The 16,281-nt window shown below is 52.8% G+C and overlaps 2 protein-coding genes and 1 long non-coding RNA gene across 4 annotated transcripts; 2 read left to right on the top strand and 1 right to left on the bottom strand.

Annotated features, from left to right (window-relative positions):
- The first annotated feature begins 874 nt into the window (after positions 1-874).
- SH3BGRL3 (SH3 domain binding glutamate rich protein like 3) lies at positions 875-3,291 on the top strand. The gene is made up of 4 exons (XM_035345401.1): positions 875-980; positions 1,018-1,453; positions 1,811-1,978; positions 2,379-3,291. The coding sequence occupies exons 2-4, from the start codon at positions 1,406-1,408 to the stop codon at positions 2,442-2,444; spliced, it is 282 nt and encodes a 93-aa protein (XP_035201292.1). The 5' UTR covers positions 875-980; positions 1,018-1,405; the 3' UTR covers positions 2,445-3,291.
- A 1,502-nt stretch (positions 3,292-4,793) lies between these two features.
- UBXN11 (UBX domain protein 11) lies at positions 4,794-15,254 on the bottom strand. Of its 2 annotated transcripts, XM_035345389.1 has the most exons (12): positions 15,250-15,254; positions 14,031-14,131; positions 13,199-13,253; positions 12,090-12,166; positions 11,461-11,572; positions 9,816-10,033; positions 9,406-9,483; positions 8,227-8,347; positions 7,125-7,228; positions 6,822-6,889; positions 5,959-6,105; positions 4,794-5,038 (listed from the first exon to the last, which is right to left on the bottom strand). In XM_035345389.1, exons 2-12 carry the CDS (start codon positions 14,112-14,114, stop codon positions 4,864-4,866), a joined length of 1,239 nt encoding a protein of 412 aa, XP_035201280.1. In that variant the 5' UTR covers positions 14,115-14,131; positions 15,250-15,254; the 3' UTR covers positions 4,794-4,863. The 2 variants fall into 2 exon arrangements, with proteins under 2 accessions (XP_035201280.1, XP_035201281.1); XM_035345390.1 differs by lacking the exon at positions 15,250-15,254 and having other exon boundaries at positions 13,199-13,248; positions 14,031-14,133.
- On the top strand, positions 5,045-15,112 carry LOC118177588. Its single transcript, XR_004755870.1, has 3 exons — positions 5,045-5,631; positions 11,966-12,218; positions 14,079-15,112. It is a non-coding gene; the product is annotated as an uncharacterized LOC118177588 (long non-coding RNA).
- Positions 15,255-16,281: the final 1,027 nt, after the last annotated feature.

The following is a 16,281-nucleotide window of genomic DNA, read 5'->3' as shown; positions in this document are numbered from 1 at the left end:
AAATGATTGGATTTCTAAATAAATCAGCACGGGGTGCGGCTCGTTTTGTCACAGCCCCCTGCATCTGAGTGGCAACGTCTCAGTACTGAGTGTTGATGAGACAGTGCTCTGGTGCTGAGGGTGAAACTTGTTTTGGTTGCCACCTCACTATTGACTCACCAGCTAAGAGACAGTGATAAAACAGGGGCAAAATGCCGCTGAAACTCCTGCCCGTTAGATGTTCTTGGTTCATGTTGGGGCTCTGAGCCCCACCTTTGGGAGAAATGTTTTTGTTAGTCCTTCGAGTTACAAGTTAAGACCAAATCTGTTCTGTTCTTCGAGTTTGGCCGCCAGGGGTGATGGTGATGAATTGGTTAGTGTGCCACCCCGCAGCACAGCTTGTGGAGCTTTCAGCATCTGGTGTATTACGTTTCTGCCTGTGTCTGTCCCCAGACTGCTGATGCCATGTCCTGAGCTAACTGTGGGCCAAGCTTGTTTCTTGAAGTCCCTTGTCCTGGCTTCCGAGAGCTCTCTAGGCACAGGAGGCAGAGCGGTGCCAGCTCTGCGGGTTGCTCTCCGGCAGGCTGGTGGTAGCTGTCCTCATGTTCTTCTCGGGGTGCAGGCAGGAGATTTAATTCCCAGGTGCTGCGTGGGGACGCCCATCCCCTACAGAACTGGCTGTGCAAATGGCATCACAGCACAGAAACCTCATCTCAGCCCGTGCTCGCAGCCTCACATCTGGCCCCGTGGCTGGGCTAGCTGTGTCAACTCGGGCCCCTTCCCCAAGTCCTGGCTTTTGTGTCACTCAGGTCGTGTTATTCCCTTTGGGGAAGAGAAATACCCGCGTCGTTATCCTGCAAAACTGGGCCGTTGGCTTAAAATGGTGATTCCTGTCCGTGTGCCTGCCAGCCCCCGGGTGGGGGAGATGTTGGACCTCTCTTTGCACAGCCCCCAGGGCCGGGGCGGCAGGACCACGTCCCTCACCTTGCCCCGTTGCTTGTGCTGTGCGTGTTCCCGTGGTTCGCTCCGGCCAGCCCCGCGTTGCGGTTTTGTAGAGTCGAGCACGGGTGTGTGTTTATACGAGCATTTGTCTTACCCACTTGTTTGTACCGAGTATTTTGAGTATAAAATAAAGCTGCTCTGCTCCACTCGTGCAAAGCGGTCCTGTGCGGCAGGGGAAGGACGTGGGGGGGGGGGGGCTCCGCTCGGCGTTGCGCTCGCTGGGGAGCGTTGGGGCGCGGCTGGGCGGTGGTGGCGGCTCCCGGGCAGGGCTGCAGCCGTACCGGCCCCGCTAACGCCGCATGCCCGGGCCCGTCGGCCCCATTGGTCCCCGCAGTCACATGCCGGGCGGCGGAGGGGCCGCCCGCACCCGCCTTCCGAGCCTCCCTCCTTTGGGCTGCGCGCAGGGAGCGGCCGCGATCGCAGCATGAGCACCCTCAAGGTCTACAGCACCTCGGTGACCGGCTCCCGGGAGGTGAGCGGGGCGTGGGGCCGCGGCGGGGCAGGGCTGGGCGCCCCCGGGGTCCCTTTCCTGGGTGGTTGTCACTTCCCCGCGGAGATGTGAGCCTCCCCACGCCGCCCCAGTCTGGGTGTTCCTTCTGCAGCCTCCTGCCGTGCATCACCCGGTGCCGGGTCCCTGCCTGCCTGGGTTTTGGCTCTCTGTGCTGTGTGCCCCCCCCAAAAAAAGGGCTGAGCCCCCTGGCCGGGTGTAGGGTGGACTGCGGCCCGTAAGGAGCGGTAGCTCTGCGTGCTGAGTGTCTCTGGGTGTGTGTTTACCCTTTGAGCTCCTCCCCAGTTCTTGATAACGTCCCTTTTTCACCCGGGGTTCCAGATCAAATCCCAACAGAGCGAAGTGACCAGAATCCTCGATGGGAAAAACATCAAGTACGAGCTGGTGGATATCTCCCAGGACAACGCTCTTCGGGAGGAGATGAGGGCGAAGGCGGGCAACCCCAAAGCCATCCCGCCCCAGATCGTCAACGGGGACCACTACTGCGGGGTAAGGCTCCTGCTCTGCCCCGGGGATAGGTACCCTGAAAGCTGGGTGGTGTGGAATAATCCCGTGCCCTTGTTTTTGCTCGAAGTGGTGTCAAAATGCCTCCTAAAAGGCATTGCCCATGAGGCACGCTGACGAGGCGTGGGCTGGGTTAACGTGCCCTTGGAACACGATGGCCCACAAAAATGGGACCCGTGCTGAGAGTTCGGGGACCCCTGGGCAGTGGGGCTGCAGCGTGCGGGGCTGGCCCTGCCCTGCCCCGTCACCCTCCCTCTGACCGGCACCGGTTTGGGCTGCGTGCTCAGGGGACCCTGCGCTGCCTGATCGGAGGGAGCGTGCGGTGCACGAGCGTTTGGGCTGCGTGCCTCTTGTTTGCGAGCAACCCCGTGGCTTTTCCCTGCAGGATTACGAGCTCTTTGTGGAAGCGGTGGAACAAAACACCCTGCAGGAATTCCTGAAGCTGGCCTGAGCCCCGGGCTCCCCTCCCGTCCTGGACTCTACCTGCATTCCTGAGCACCCTCATCTCTGACCACATCCAATTCCAGGTTGTCAGCGCTGTCCTGGCACCATGACCTGTATCCCAGCACAGGGAAACCCACGACCAAAACTCCTTGCAGCTGCCTACGATTCCCTCCTGCCTAACCCCAAGATCATCTCAGAGGGATCCAAAGAAAGGCTGACGCTCGCTGCGCATGGCCTCTGAACAAAGCTGGGCCTGGCTCACTCCGCAGCTTCCAGTGCCTCTGTAAACAGCAAAGCCTCCCGGGCTGTGCGAAGTGCAGCTGTCCGTCAGCCCTCCCCTCCACAGGGAGAGCTTCTGCTTCAGGAGGGAAGGGCTTAAGGTTGCCTGTTACTTCCCACTTCCCCCAGTTGCTGTTACAATTGTAAATCCTGCTGCCTCACTTCCTTTATTTTTATTTTTTTTTAAATCCCAACTGCACAGAATTACGGTGACTAATTTCTGTTTTAATTTAATGCAGAAATACTGCACAAAGCTGGGTCTGACTGCCCACCACGGAGCACGCTGGGGCTGAGGTGTAAGGCTCGCGTCCCTTGGCAGGCTGCGTGAGGGGGCTGGATAGGCCCAAAACTGGGACCCGTGCTGCTCCCTCGGTGCCCTCTGCTGCAGCGCAAGGGCTCCCTCGTGAGCGTTAATGGCTCAGGGCTGCTCCGGAACAGCTGATGCTCCAGCTGTCTTATTCCTTTTTGAGTTGGCTTTTTGCAACCTGGACCAAGTGCATTTTGTTTTCCTGCCAAAAAGCAAGTTTATAACCAGTGTTGTCTTCCGAGATGCTATTAAATGATACTGTACCTTTCGCGTTGGCACTCGTGGGTTTCTTTTAAATTGGTTTTATCTTGACTACAGGTGAAACATCATCCTCCGTAACGATTCCGAGTCAGTTCCAGCTCGGAGGAGCTGAGTCAGTTGTGCTCGCTGCTGCAGCTTGACACAAAGACCTTAACACCTCAGACTGCTGCCACTAATCAAAGGCTCGTGAGACTTGTCTGAATCCCCTACAGCACAGTAGTGACAGGGACCCTCTCCTGCGTGGGGTAAGAACAACAGCCTGGGAGAGGGACAGCTTCAGACAGACCCATGGGGAAAAAAACAAACCCGTAGCGCAAAAATTCCCTGGTGGTTTAGAGCGGCTCACAGCAGAGGGGCAGTGGGAAAGGCCCCTCTCTAGGAGGGTCCCTGGTACGCTCCCGTATGTGCTGAAGGTGGAAAAAGAAGGAAGCTCGCTCACAGCTGCGGGGACTGAGTCACTGGTCACAGTGCTGGGGGTGGTTCCCGTCTGAGCAGCGCACGGCCGAGCTCCGGCCAGAGGGGCCTGGGGAAGGCAGAGCAGTTCCAGGAAGTGCTCGGGGGCTCCTGCCCACTTCTGTAGCCAATTTGAAGTTTACAGAAGTGGAAATTGCAACTAAATAAATGCTGGGAGCTGTTAATGAGGGGTGGGTGGCAGCATGTGCTGGCCCCTGCTAAAAGGGAACCTGCCTGAAGGTGCTGCCGTGCACAAGTGGGAGCGTTGTCAGCTGCGAGTCAAGTGGGAACTTGTCGGGGCTGAAATGGGAAGAATGTCTTGGGAAAGGGGCCTGCAGAGCACGGCCCCAGCCCACAGGAGAGGAAGATGCTTTTCTCTCAGGGTTCAGCAGAGAAGAACTGAAGGGATTACGCTCTTCTCCGATGACACGGTGTCCTGTTGCAGCAGGCTGGGAGGAGGGAGGAAGGAAGGCCAGCAGCCCAGGGCCACGGCAGGCTCATTTGGTGTAGCTGTGAGCCTCAGTTCCCCTGGAGCTGGGGGCTGTCCAAGGGAAGAAGCTGTTCACGTACAGGAAACCCAGTAGCAGGATCTCCTGGCTGCACTGGGTCTGGCTCAGTCCCAGCAGTGCAGTGGCCCAAGGCCATTGCTCGAGACCATGTAACTGAGGCCGTTTCTCTCATGGTATAAATGCAGTTGGAATCTCGGGGGAACAGCAGTGTGGAAAGCAGGCTGACCCTGGCCGGCTGGCTGTCCTGCCCAGAGAGGAGTGCGGCTACAGAGTCCCTGAGCCCAGCTAGCGACTGCCCCAGTACCGGTGTAAAGCTGCCAGCCTTCCTGAGCAGGGATCAGCCTGTATAACCTTCAGCAGAGGTGAGGAGCCAGGTCTCTGAGCTGACAGAAATCCCCCGTGTTAGGAACCCACCTGCCTGGGGAAGAACACCCACCCACGAGGCAGCAGGAGACGGGGGCTGCCACGTGGCACCCTGTGCCAAAGGGAGGCCGAAGCAGGAGCCCTCCTCTCTGTCCCAGGTAACGGCGCAATGAAACTGGATCTGGAAAGACAACTCTTGCTCTTGCCAGCCAGGGGGAGGTTATAACACAGCTCACAGTGCACGGGCAGCAGCTCTAGGAGCTGTTATTCTGCGTGCAGCCCTGCCCCTCTCGTGGGAGGGGGTCTCTCCTCCGCAGCAGCAAGGAGGCACTGGGGATCAGGCCACATTCCTGCAGGCTCCTGGAGTTGTCTGCGTACACCCTCTGGGGAAAGGTACTGATGATTTCATACGAGCTGGAGTCTCCACCCCTAGGAAAGAACAGCACAATATTTCCTATGCACAGGATCCCCCAAGGTTTTGCTGAGATGCTCTGGCTAATCCAGCTGCAGTTACATAAGAGCAGAGGGAGAGGCTGCTTCTCGAGCACAGGCCAAGCAGAACAAGGCTTCCTGCCCTCGCTGCACGCAGCCAGGCGCAGAGCGGCTGTTCCAGGCTCCCCAGCTGCAGCGAGGCCGTTACCTCCCAACAGCAGTGAGCTCACTGTGGGCTCAGACAGAGGCCAGGGCTGCGGCCTGTGACAGGAGGGGAGACCAAAGGGATCCCCGCAGCCATCTGGAATGGTCCCCAGGGGGATGCCTGAGCCTCTGGGCAGTATTAAGGGCGCTGGGACATGGAGCTGGCTGAGCGAGGGATAGCATTTGTCCAGCAGCTGATCCGTCAGCTGGCCTGAAGGCTGCAGCTCAGCTTCCAGTCTGCACCAACACCTTGGGAATGGTGGCAATAGGCCAGGGAGTGCTGCTGAGCAGCTGGAAGGAAGCAAGGGCAGTGATGGACCTGGGCAAGATGGCAATTCTGAGAGGACAAGAGGCATCTCTTCTGATGTATCAGCTTTTTGTCAAAGGTGGGTATTAAAAAAGAGCTGGAGTTCCAGGAGTTGGACCCTGATCCTCATGGGTCCCTTCCAACTTGGATATTCTACGATTCTCTGAAATACTCTAAGCTAAAACCCTGGCAGTGGTGCTAGAGAGCACATCTGGGGTTGGGAGAAGCCAAAGCTGCAGCAGAGGGTGCCCAGGACCTCCTGGGGTCTGGGACTGAGCCCTTCAGCTCAGTGCAGGCTGCTCTGCTCGAAGCACAGCTCCAGAGCCTTGAGCAGCAGCTGCAAAACCTTCCCTGGGGCACGACGGAGCGGGGTGGGGAGCAAGGAGGGAGGAAGTTCTTGCCCTACCTGGCACGGGCAAGGTGCTGGCGCAGCTCCCCTATGGTCTCCGTGATCAGCATCCTCACGGTGTACGTCTGCTCCCCGCTCTCAGACTTTATGCGGAGAGTGCAGACTTCAGGGGCAGGAGCCCCAGCCTCTTCGGTTCTCTTTAACCTGGAGGTCAGAAAGCCTCTTTAGCTGAGGAGCTGAGATCGTGAGCTCTTCTTAACAGGCAGAGCCTCTGGTGGGTCGGGGTAATTGAATTGGGGAGGGGGGCTTCTCATTTAGGAGTGCCACTGAGATGAACAAGGCCGGGGGCAAGCAGACTGACCCACAGACCAAACCGCTGCTTTGCTTTCGCTGCTTAAATGTGCCTGGAAAAGAGGGTTGCTGACCTTTTTTTTTGCTTTTTTATTTTAGATCAAGATTGTCTGGTAAGATCTTTGCCCTACTTTTTTTGATTAAAAATAATCTGCTTGGGGTTTTTTCATCAGCTATTTGGGTCTTGTCTTGCTTGGAAGACTAGGAGTGGAAAAAGTGCTGTTAGTGTGACCTCCTGCTTGCACATCAGTTTCCTGGAGGGATTCTCCCATTTAGCAAACAGCTTTTTGGATGGTTTTAAATTTTTAAGCCTTGGCTTGCTGCAAGGAAAAGTATTTTGCTGCAATAAGTAAATAACACTTGAAACAATAGAAGCTTTTGTTAGAGATGTGAAAGAAGGAAGGTTCTTCCCAAAAGACCAAACTTGGCCTATTTTTTTTTTTAATGATTTTCAAGGTATAAGATAAATGGGGAAGTAAATAGACTTGCCTGACAGAACCCCCCTGAAAAAAACTGCAGTGACTAAATAGGAGGAAGATGAGGCAGGGATGGAGGGGCTGTGCCTGTACCTCTTCAGGGCAGACAGTCTGGGTGTCTCCACTGAGATCTCTTGGTTGCTCCACATCCCATCAGAGCCCTGAAACCAAACCGAGTGTCACCACCGCCTCCTCCGCACAGAGACAAACCAGCGCCAGAAAAACCCAGGAGCAGGCGCCAAAGTGCCACGTGTGCTCTGGTGGAGTCTCTTTGGGAGGAGAAGGTTACACAGAGCTGAGAGAGGCCTGAGGAAGGGGTACACGATAGCAGGCAGGGCACTGAGCCCAAGGAATCGCTGCCAGCCGCCTTTGGGTGGTGTTGGGGCCCGCTCATACCTGCTGCGTTGCTCTGGCTGACTCTTGGATGTTGATCACTTCTCCTCCAGGGACTGAGGGCTTAGAAAGCTTGTTCAGAAACTGCTTCGAGGAGGGTTTGGGACCTGCCAGAGTGAAAGGGAGATGTGTGTGTACAGTCCGTTTGACAATTCTCCACCAGAATAGAATGATTTGGTGAAAAGAGACCAGATCAGCCAACAGAGAGAGCTCTAACCACCCTTAGCTAGGCAGAGGCTGGCTCTTGGTCTACCCAGCAGCAGTTTGTCCCGCTTTCTCGCCCACTCAATGTCTGATTGTCAACGTAACCAGTGAGTGACTGTGCAGCCTGTTGAGCTCACACCTGTGATGTGCAACAGGCAGATTCCTTGTTAGTCCTGCTGTGAACAGAAAACAAACCTGAAACTATGACTTTACGGGCTTGGAAATGGTTTTCATCTTGTGAGGGTGTATTTGTAGGAGTGAGATCATCTTTCTGTGGTGTCACTGGGCAATTATTTTTTTTTTTCCACTGCATTTGGCTTTCCAGCCAGTGACAGTATCTAACAGGTATCGCTCTGCTTTGCAGGTTGCTAGAATCCAGAAGCAAAATGAGGAATGTGAGGCCTGACCTCATGTCTCACATCCTCTCATGAAAGTCTGAAGAGGAATCATGCCGTATTCAGAACAGCTAAGATTGGTCTAGCTGAAGATGTCCCCCTTCATGGAATGAGCTTGTAGGAGAACTGGAGCGGTTGCAAGTTACTCTTGCCCAGGTATGTGCAGTTCCCTTGACACCCTTTGATGGTAGGGGTGAAGCTAGAAGGAGCCTGGGCTTTCAGAGGTGGAAACCAGATATGTTTTGGGAAACCTACTGATCTTCTAGTCTATCACTGCTTGTCTTGTCTCATTCTTTAAGACTTAATAGTGAGAAGACACCACGTATGCTGGCTGGCCCCTAGTTTTTGAAGCAATACTGGGGCTACTAGTGCAGGGATTTGACCCAGAAGTGTTGCCTTCTTCTTTGAGACCCCACATGTTCACTTCTTGCTAGCTGGATGGCCCTGGTAAGGTTTAGATTCTACTCTTTGGGAGTGGCCTTTTCAAGGCAGGTGTAGGAATTTACCTGGGATCTCGTCGGTTTCCTGCACCTTGGGTGATTCTGAATGGCCCACAGTTTGGCCGTGGCCAGGGAAACTCCCTGGAAGGTCTCCCTCCTGAAATACCACATCCCTTTTGTCGGTGACCTGTTGAATTAAGGCCAAGGGCTATAAGCAAATCTGACTGTTGCAGTTCTCACTGTATCAGAAGACAATACATTTTAGCAACGATCTGGAGCTGTAAACCCCAAATGAAACATCTGTTTCCTTGGAAGCTCCTCCAGCTGCCCACACTCAGTGAAACTTAGCTCCTGGAGGCTAAGAAAGCAAATCCTGGATGATCCCTCAGGTCCCTAAGGTGGCCCATCAAGTCATTCATCCACCTCAACAGGCACCAGACAGCTGCCCCCTTTCCACAAGCTGTAAGAAATGTGCTGGGACCTGACTTTTCTGTGAACCTTGCACAGACCTTCCTCTTCCAGTTGATTTTCTATCCACCCCACCTACCAGCTCGTGCTAGCTGTTCTGACCTTCCACTTGTTGGTGCAGATGTGTGCTGCTTTCTTCATGGTGGTGGGCAGGTGTGCCACCCCTTTGGCCTGCCTGCTTACGTTGCAGATGCACTTGAAGACCTAATTTAGAGTCCTTTAAAGCTGTCTGAAAATGTGGCCTTAGCTTTTTGCTATTTCTGAGAAATTTAAAAAAAAAGAAGACCCAAATGAACCTCAGGTGGCTAAAGCCCTTTAAATTATGGCAAAATAAACTCTCCCTACAACCTCCCTGAGAGATGCTTGTTCAATCTGTTTTTTCAAAGCTCTTGCAGGTGAACTAGTTGAGGTTTTGTTGTTGTTGTTGCACAGCTCTTCAGATGCTGCATATGCTACTTCTCTTCTGCAAAGCCTGTGATGTTCTCAGAAGCCTTGATCAGAGCCAAGATTCACCGAGACAGAAACCGTTCAGTCCTGATGCACAAATACTCGCTTCCTCTAACGGCTCAGACAGGTGTGTTCCTAGTCACCGTTTCCCCAAGACATACACGCAGAGAATTTAGCTGCTTGCATGCTGTGTTTAGAAGCCTTACACTCAGTTTGTTGTGTGGGACATCCAGAAGATTGGTGAAAGTGAAAGAAACTGGAACCATTTTCTTAGGAAGCAGACCAATTTCTTTCAAAAACTTGATGAGAACAGGGCTTTGCCCTCCTTACCTGAAAACGGATGCCATCAGGGTAGCGCACCTGCAACTCTGAAGGGAAATAGCCATCCATAATATCCTGCAGGCATTGCTGAAATAAAAGACCAAGAGCTCACGGTCATACCTGAGATTTTCTCTTTATCTGATGACTAATATTTACATCCTGGGCTGCTCCTGTTTGTGGTGTTACTGCTGTGCAAAATGTCTGCACCAACAACCCAGATTGTTCATCCCTTAATAAATCATGACACGGTTGCATACTAGACTGGAATGCAAGTAGGAACACGGGTGAGAGGCTGGAGGTCTCTGTAGCTGCCTGTTTTCAGGATGAACTGTCACATCCTCTTATATATTCCCTTTCCTGAGACCTAGGCTTAGAGTCACCCTGCTGATTCATTAATTCTTCTACAGAGATTTCCATACCTGTGCTGATGGTTCCTCGTAGGACCGAAAGGGTCCATCGAACATGACGATTCCATTCTGATACAGCGTAAGAGGGAGGGGTTCTTGCTGTCTCAGGCGGGCACCCTGAGGCGTGTGCTCAATTTGAGAAATGCCTTCTCCAGCCAGCATGTTCAAATCCTTCACATTTTCCAAGATCAAATCAAAATCAATCTCGTGTTCGGAAACAACTGCCTCACCTGTGGCAGAAGGAGCAGAGTTACGGAGGGAAGCAGATGCCAGCTAAGCCCCTTTCACCCCTGGGTGGATGTGTTTGCCTTGCCTTCGAGTGCTAACACAGCGGGGCTGCCAGTGCTGCCTCCATTTCTCACCTTTCATACCTTTGCAAAGCGTGGTGCAGCAATCCTGCTGCGGTGCAGGGCTGCCAGGTTTACATGGGCGTGTGCAAAACCACAAAGGCACAGCAGCAGAGAAACAACCCTCTTGCCTACAGGCTGGTTTAACTCTGCTGCTAGCTAAGGTGCAGCCAGCTGTTTAGCAATCACGTTCAGCAGCTGGCGTTTGGTTGTGATTTCATAAGCGTCGTCCCTTAATTGTGGCACTACAAAATGCAAGGAGGGAGGGAGGAACTAGGTATCGAGGCTGGATAAAGGGAATAGGGCAGGCTTGATGAAAAAATGTCGGTGTAAACACAGCTGGCCGCATGCTCCCAGTCACCAGCAGATTTCCCCTTCTAAAGCAGATTTCTCTCTTGCTGGGACGCTGCTAAGGATGTTTGTTTGAGTGAGGAGGGTGGCAGGGCAGGGTGGTAGAAGTGTTCTAATGGACAGAAGAATGAGATAAGAAGAGGAAATGAAAGGCAGAGGGCACGGCCTTTGTTTTTCTGTTCCGCTTTTCTAAGACCTGAGAAAGGTGAGAAAAAAAGCTGCCTTAAGTAAGAGAGGAGAAATTCTCCTGTAAAAAAGGTAAGTAAACTGAAAATCATGAAAACATTTCTACTGCTTTCCCAGTCTTTTGCCTTCCTGCATCTAAGGGAGGGATGGATTAGTTAGCTAATGTTTGCACAGCAGTTAGGAAGCAGCATTGGCTGTATAGCCCAAGTATTTTTCTATTTTGTTTTTTCTCTGTTACCACTTCCTAAGAAGCCTTTGCCAAATATGCTTGGACCCTACACAGCACAATCAGGTCCCAATTAAACCACTCACATAGGGGCTGGGAGGAAAGGCAAACAATACTCCCTGATGGAGCCAGACAATATGGGTAAGTTGCTACAGCTACTATATATACAAAGCATCTGATTCCATTTTCCACCCATTTTACGTCAGTGTTGTTAGAGCAATCAAGCTTCAAACGTTTAGCATATGTGAACTCTCCAGGAAGCAGCTGCTGTGAGGGTATTCTTCCAAATGGCTGAGCCACCAGGTTCTCTCCTCTCCTCTCAGCTGGGGCTTATAAAATATGGGTATAAAACATACCAGTGTTCTGCCTGGCCTAGCTCCTGTTAAATTGTTCCACGTCTCAGTCCCAGAGATGGACTGATGTGAAGACCCAGCACAGGATCACGAATTCTGATGGTCTGTTATTTACTTGAAGGAGTATCATACCTTCTCTAAGCACACAGTGGGAGCTAGGATGGTTGCTTCAGCAAAGGGCCCCGATGCTTTACCTGGCTTCCAGAAGCTCTTTGCTGGCAGCTCTTCATCTCTGGGTGTTTGTAAATCCTCCAGCTGTTCATGTCTCTCTCCAACCCAAATCAGACCATAGTCATTTAGGAACCGCTGTAAGAGGAAAGCACGAGCCAGTGTTGTAGAGCAACAGAAAACCAGACCTTCAGAAAACCAGAAATGGAAGCCTGAGAGTACTCGGCTGCAATTGTGAGCGCCAGAAGCAGAAGTGAAAGAGGTTTCTCTTAGGGTTACCTGGCTTTGGCAGACAGATAAACTCTCTGACAGAACAGAGGGAGCAGCTCTGCTGGTAGCAGGCTAAAGGGAGAACAAAACTATCCCTAGTGATACAATAGTCTCCCAAGTGTCTAACAGCTGCACAGACTATTTCTACAGTCCTAGAAATCAAAATGAAGAGGCTTGGAGGAGGCTTAAATGTCTGTGTATAAAATCAACATAATAATGCACGACCTTGTAGTTCACATCCAACCTGTTCTTTCTTTTCAGAGGGGTGAGGTGAAGATTTGTGATTACGGAAGTGGCAGCTTGAAAAGAACCAAGCAGTCTGGGACTGCAACAATCTCGAACCAAAGACACAGATGGCTTAGAGCAGGTGAAGCAGGCATCTCACCTCCATCTCCCAGACCTGGGTCTGCAGCTGAAGGCACCTCATTTCCAGACCCTCTGCTGTGGATGAGTCAGGAGCATCTGAAAGGGAAGACTTGGTTTTTCTATGCGCAGCCTTAAAGAAGAGCTACAGGTAACGCGTGTCCCGCAGTGCAGATGCCCCAGCAGTCTGCCTAAACGAACTCAAGCCTGTAAGACACAGGAGCTGACTGGGAGTTCTGCGTGCTGACCCCTGACAACTTGACTTGCAGCACTTTTAGCCTGCTCGTATCTTTCTCAAAAATAGTTGTGAACGAGGCTGGTGAAGCTTTATGCTGCAGGAAGCTGATGTGAGCAGTGCTGTTCACAGTTACACAAGAATTGCTTGGCTCAGTCGTAAGAAACTTCTCCGAACATCAGCAGATGTCCACTAAAGCTGGGTCCAGAAACATAGGCTTAATAGCTGGAACAACGTACGATGAGGTACAAACCGTGTTTGTGGTTTGATAGGCGTATCTTTCTCTGCTCAGGAAATAGAGAATTCACCGCAGCTTCGTGCTAATAAGATAGTTCAGCCATCGTAGGAAACGTATCTGGGATCAGCTGAGGAGTTACTGGGTTCCAGTAAACAGAGGGGTGAAAGAACTCCAGTGACTCACTCAAAGCTGGGCTCAGTTTAGAGGTAGGCTGCCTTACAGGACAAGTGAGCCTGGGCCTGCAACTGCAAGTAGATTTTTGGTTTTGCTTAGCTGTGAGTTGTCCTTTTTTTTTTTTTCCCAGCCTGTTTGAACTCTGCAGTGGTTATTTTATTTTTTTTTTTAATTCTTCTGAGCATCCTCAGGTACCTTTGTGGTTGGTTTTTGCTCATGGAAACTTAGTAAGCCATAGAAAATAGGTCAGGAAATAATGTTTGCACTGCACCAGAAAAGCAGAGCAACTGATGAAGTGAGAATCTACCTTGGCAAACAGCACCACGCGTGTAACTGATCTGGCTCACTGAAGAGGCTCTTGGGCTTTTAAGGCAAGGATGGCTCAGAGGGAAGGTCTCCAAGCCTGTCCTGGTGCAGTACCAGGAGACCTGTAACTCTCCCACAGGCAGGAGCAAGGTGCCAAGGGTAGAACAATTTGTTTTACCTTCTCCTTTCTGAAGAGTCTTCATTTTCTCTTCAAGTTCAGCAATCCTCCTGTCCTTCAGGACCAGAATGAATAATGACCTTGTTAAGCTCCTCTGCTTTCAGGACCTTGAGGCAATCTGCATAATTAGTCCTGGCTGGGTGAGTCAGTGCTGCACATACTCTCTCAGATGGGCAAAATTAGGGTTAGAAAGGCTAAATCACCTCACAAATGTCTTCATCAGGCTCAACTGAGGGGTGGGATACAACACAGTGTTTCAAAAATAGCTAAAGGGGCATTGAGAACCTATTTTCCTCGCCGCCATCTGCACAAGAGATGTGATCTCATGTCCCTGTGCTCCCTGCTCGGGCACAGCTCGTACTCTGAGCTGTAAGTGGCTGATCTCGAAGCCAAACCAGCATCTTCGCGGCCTCTTCTTTCTAAAAACAAATAGTCAAAAACAAAACACCCACCCAACCCCAAAAAGAAAACCACCAACAAAAAAAAACAAACCACCAACAAAAAGCTATTTATTCTAAACTGCAGCCTTACAAAGAGGCCTGTTCTGAGCCGACTTGACCGTCTGAGCAAAGGGAAGGAAAAGAAAGGTCCGAAGTCAAACTGATAACGATGTTAGTGGAAGGATGCAGGGAGTCATTAATTCTTAAAGTCACAGCAGGGTCAGCACAGCAAGGACTGTTCTGTCTCCAGTGTCAAGGACTGACTGATATGACTGCTCTGTTGCTTTGTCTAATTAACAGAGCGGGCTATGTCTGAGCAAGCGTATCGCTACCTTGGCTTGAGCAGTTAAAGCAGGACACGGAACAGGGCTGGTAACACCCAGGGTTTTTACCTTCAGTTGGATTTCTTCTGCTTGTTTGTCTATTTTTTGTTCCAACAGGCTGATTTTTTGCAGTATGGATGACATGAGCTCCATGGCAGCGGGAGCTGCACCTGAAAGCACAAACACAGCACGTTACCTCCCTAAAAGGGCGACGGGTGTTGGAGGTAGGTCTGCACCATCGGGGACCCCGTCCAAGAACTCCGGTCCTGCCACAGCAGGCAGGACAAGGGGACCCCTGGTGGGTACTGGGCACAAATCCCTTGGTGGGTAGGGGGTGGCTGCATCACTGACAGCATGCTGTGTGTGAGAGGGAGACCACGCAAATCAGCCCTGGCCTGGGGTATTGAGTCCCCAAGCCTGTCCCTGATGGCCCAGAACCCCCTAATCGTTGAGGGACTTCACCCTGTGTATTCTTTTCCAGTGTTGTCCCCCTTGAGCAGGAGGGGAGACTGCCTCGCTCTGGGTTCTTTGACCTGAGAAGAGGCACAAAGAGCATGGAAGAAAGAAAACAGGTCGGCATTTTGCGTATGACTTCTCCAAAAGGAGGCACAGAAACATGACGGCTACGCTAAGGGAGCAGGAGGGGAGGAGAAAGCAGAACAGCCCAAGGCTGTTCACTCCCATAAGCACACTCAAAATAAGAAGTGTGTGAGGGCACTCGTTATGGCACAGGACCCAAGGGAACACACGATCTCAGCAGCCACAAAGAGCGATCGCAAAACGGGGCGAGCAGGAGGAGACCATGCCGCTGATACCGAGCATCCTGAGCTGTGGGGCTGAAACCGGTGGCGCCGAGCTGGGCTAACAAAAAGCTCAGTCTGGGAGGAACAGAAGCAGCAACCTTCACTGACAGTGGAAAGACGGCTTTTGCTCTAAGGTCTCGTAGGAAGGATGTGACCTAAAATGGAACTGTAAAACTCGAAGAGGCTCTAATGTGCAATAGGGGTTGCTGAGGATGTGGAAACCCTTTGTAACTTATCTGATTTTGGACACGTAGGAGAAAGAGCCACGATCACTGCAAAACACGTACGACGGTAAGAAAAGCCTTGCCAGAAGACGCAAACAACAGAGCTCTGCCCTTTTTCTAAAAACCGGGAGAGAATATGTAGAACCAAAGGACAGGGTCATTAATCTGGGGGAGATTTGCTTGCCGGGTGAACTTTTTAAACGTGACCGAGCAGGCTGCCCAACCACGCCTGAACCGCAGGCTTTTTCCTCACCAGCCCACCTTCCCGGTGCGAACTGCTTGCCTTCTGGGCAGGGGGGGGGTCAGGCACCCACGGCTCAGCCCGGCCTCGAGGTCGGATCCCCGGGGAGCAACCTCTGCCTGGGGGCAAAGAGGTGGAAACAGGAGCGAAGCCGGGCTGGGAGCAGGTGAGTCCCGCTGCAGGCACGCGGCCGCCCCGCCCTGTTTGAGAGGCGGAGAGGCAGAGTCACACACAGCTGCGCCAGGCCCGGCGGTCCCGTGTCCCCGCCGTCCCCGCTACCTGCAGGGGGTCCCCGGGCCTCTCCGGGCCGCCCTCAGCGAGCCCCGGCCCCGCAGCGCCCCGCCGCCATCTTGTGTACCGCGCGTTGCCGCGGCGACGCCGCGCCGCTGCGATTGGCTCGGCGCCGGTCACGTGGGGGCAGAGAGGCGGCTGGAGGACTACAAGTCCCGGCATGCACCGCGACGCCCCCCCCCCCCCCAACTGACCTGCCCTGTGCGCCGGCCCCAGAAAGGCGATTTTTTAGTTTTTAGTTTTTATTTTCGCTTAGGGGTTCCCTCAACGCTTCGTGGAGCAGCGAAGGGCAGCTGAGCCGACGTTGCCTCTTCCCAGCCACCTCCTGCACGGTCCGCATCCTCAGGCCCGGCCCACGGGCATCGCACGCTGCACAAATTTTCCGTTTTTTTGGCACAATTTTTCTGTTTTATGGCTCAAAGCTGGGTCCAGCTGAGCCAGCGCCTGTCCCTGCGGCCGTGGCTCTTCCAGAGGGCCCTTGGCCTGCACGCCACCACCCCACCGCCACGTCTCTGCTCCGTGCAGAGCTCGGCCTCGTTGGCTGGGGAGGAGCAGCATTTTAATGGCACGTTCGCTGCCTGCAGGAGACTTTCATTTTGACAAATCCGTACCGTGCAAAGATGAACTAAATAAAGTGAAGGTGTGCTGCTGCACCCAGAAGCTGTCAGCGCTGGGTGGACTAGGCTTACAGCTGCGTGCACTACACAGCTGCAAAACCAAGACAAGTGCATTTCACGCCCATGCTTGTCACATTTTGTCGG

This window comes from Oxyura jamaicensis, chromosome 23, assembly GCF_011077185.1.
Source record: "Oxyura jamaicensis isolate SHBP4307 breed ruddy duck chromosome 23, BPBGC_Ojam_1.0, whole genome shotgun sequence".
NCBI lineage: Eukaryota > Metazoa > Chordata > Aves > Anseriformes > Anatidae > Oxyura > Oxyura jamaicensis.
This window is presented reverse-complemented; position numbering and strand designations above follow the sequence as displayed.

Bases quoted from the DNA above. Each gene is read 5' to 3' on its own strand.
- SH3BGRL3 (XM_035345401.1), top strand. From the start codon at position 1,406: ATGAGCACCCTCAAGGTCTACAGCACCTCGGTGACCGGCTCCCGGGAG. The intron at 1,454-1,810 runs GTGAGCGGGGCG...CCGGGGTTCCAG, and splicing joins CGGTGACCGGCTCCCGGGAG to ATCAAATCCCAACAGAGCGA. The intron at 1,979-2,378 runs GTAAGGCTCCTG...TTTTCCCTGCAG, and splicing joins ACGGGGACCACTACTGCGGG to GATTACGAGCTCTTTGTGGA.
- UBXN11 (XM_035345389.1), bottom strand. From the start codon at position 14,114: ATGGAGCTCATGTCATCCATACTGCAAAAAATCAGCCTGTTGGAACAA. The intron at 13,254-14,030 runs GTAAAAACCCTG...CTGGTCCTGAAG, and splicing joins CAGAAGAAATCCAACTGAAG to GACAGGAGGATTGCTGAACT. The intron at 10,034-11,460 runs GTAAAGCATCGG...CTTCTGCCACAG, and splicing joins AAAGAGCTTCTGGAAGCCAG to GTGAGGCAGTTGTTTCCGAA.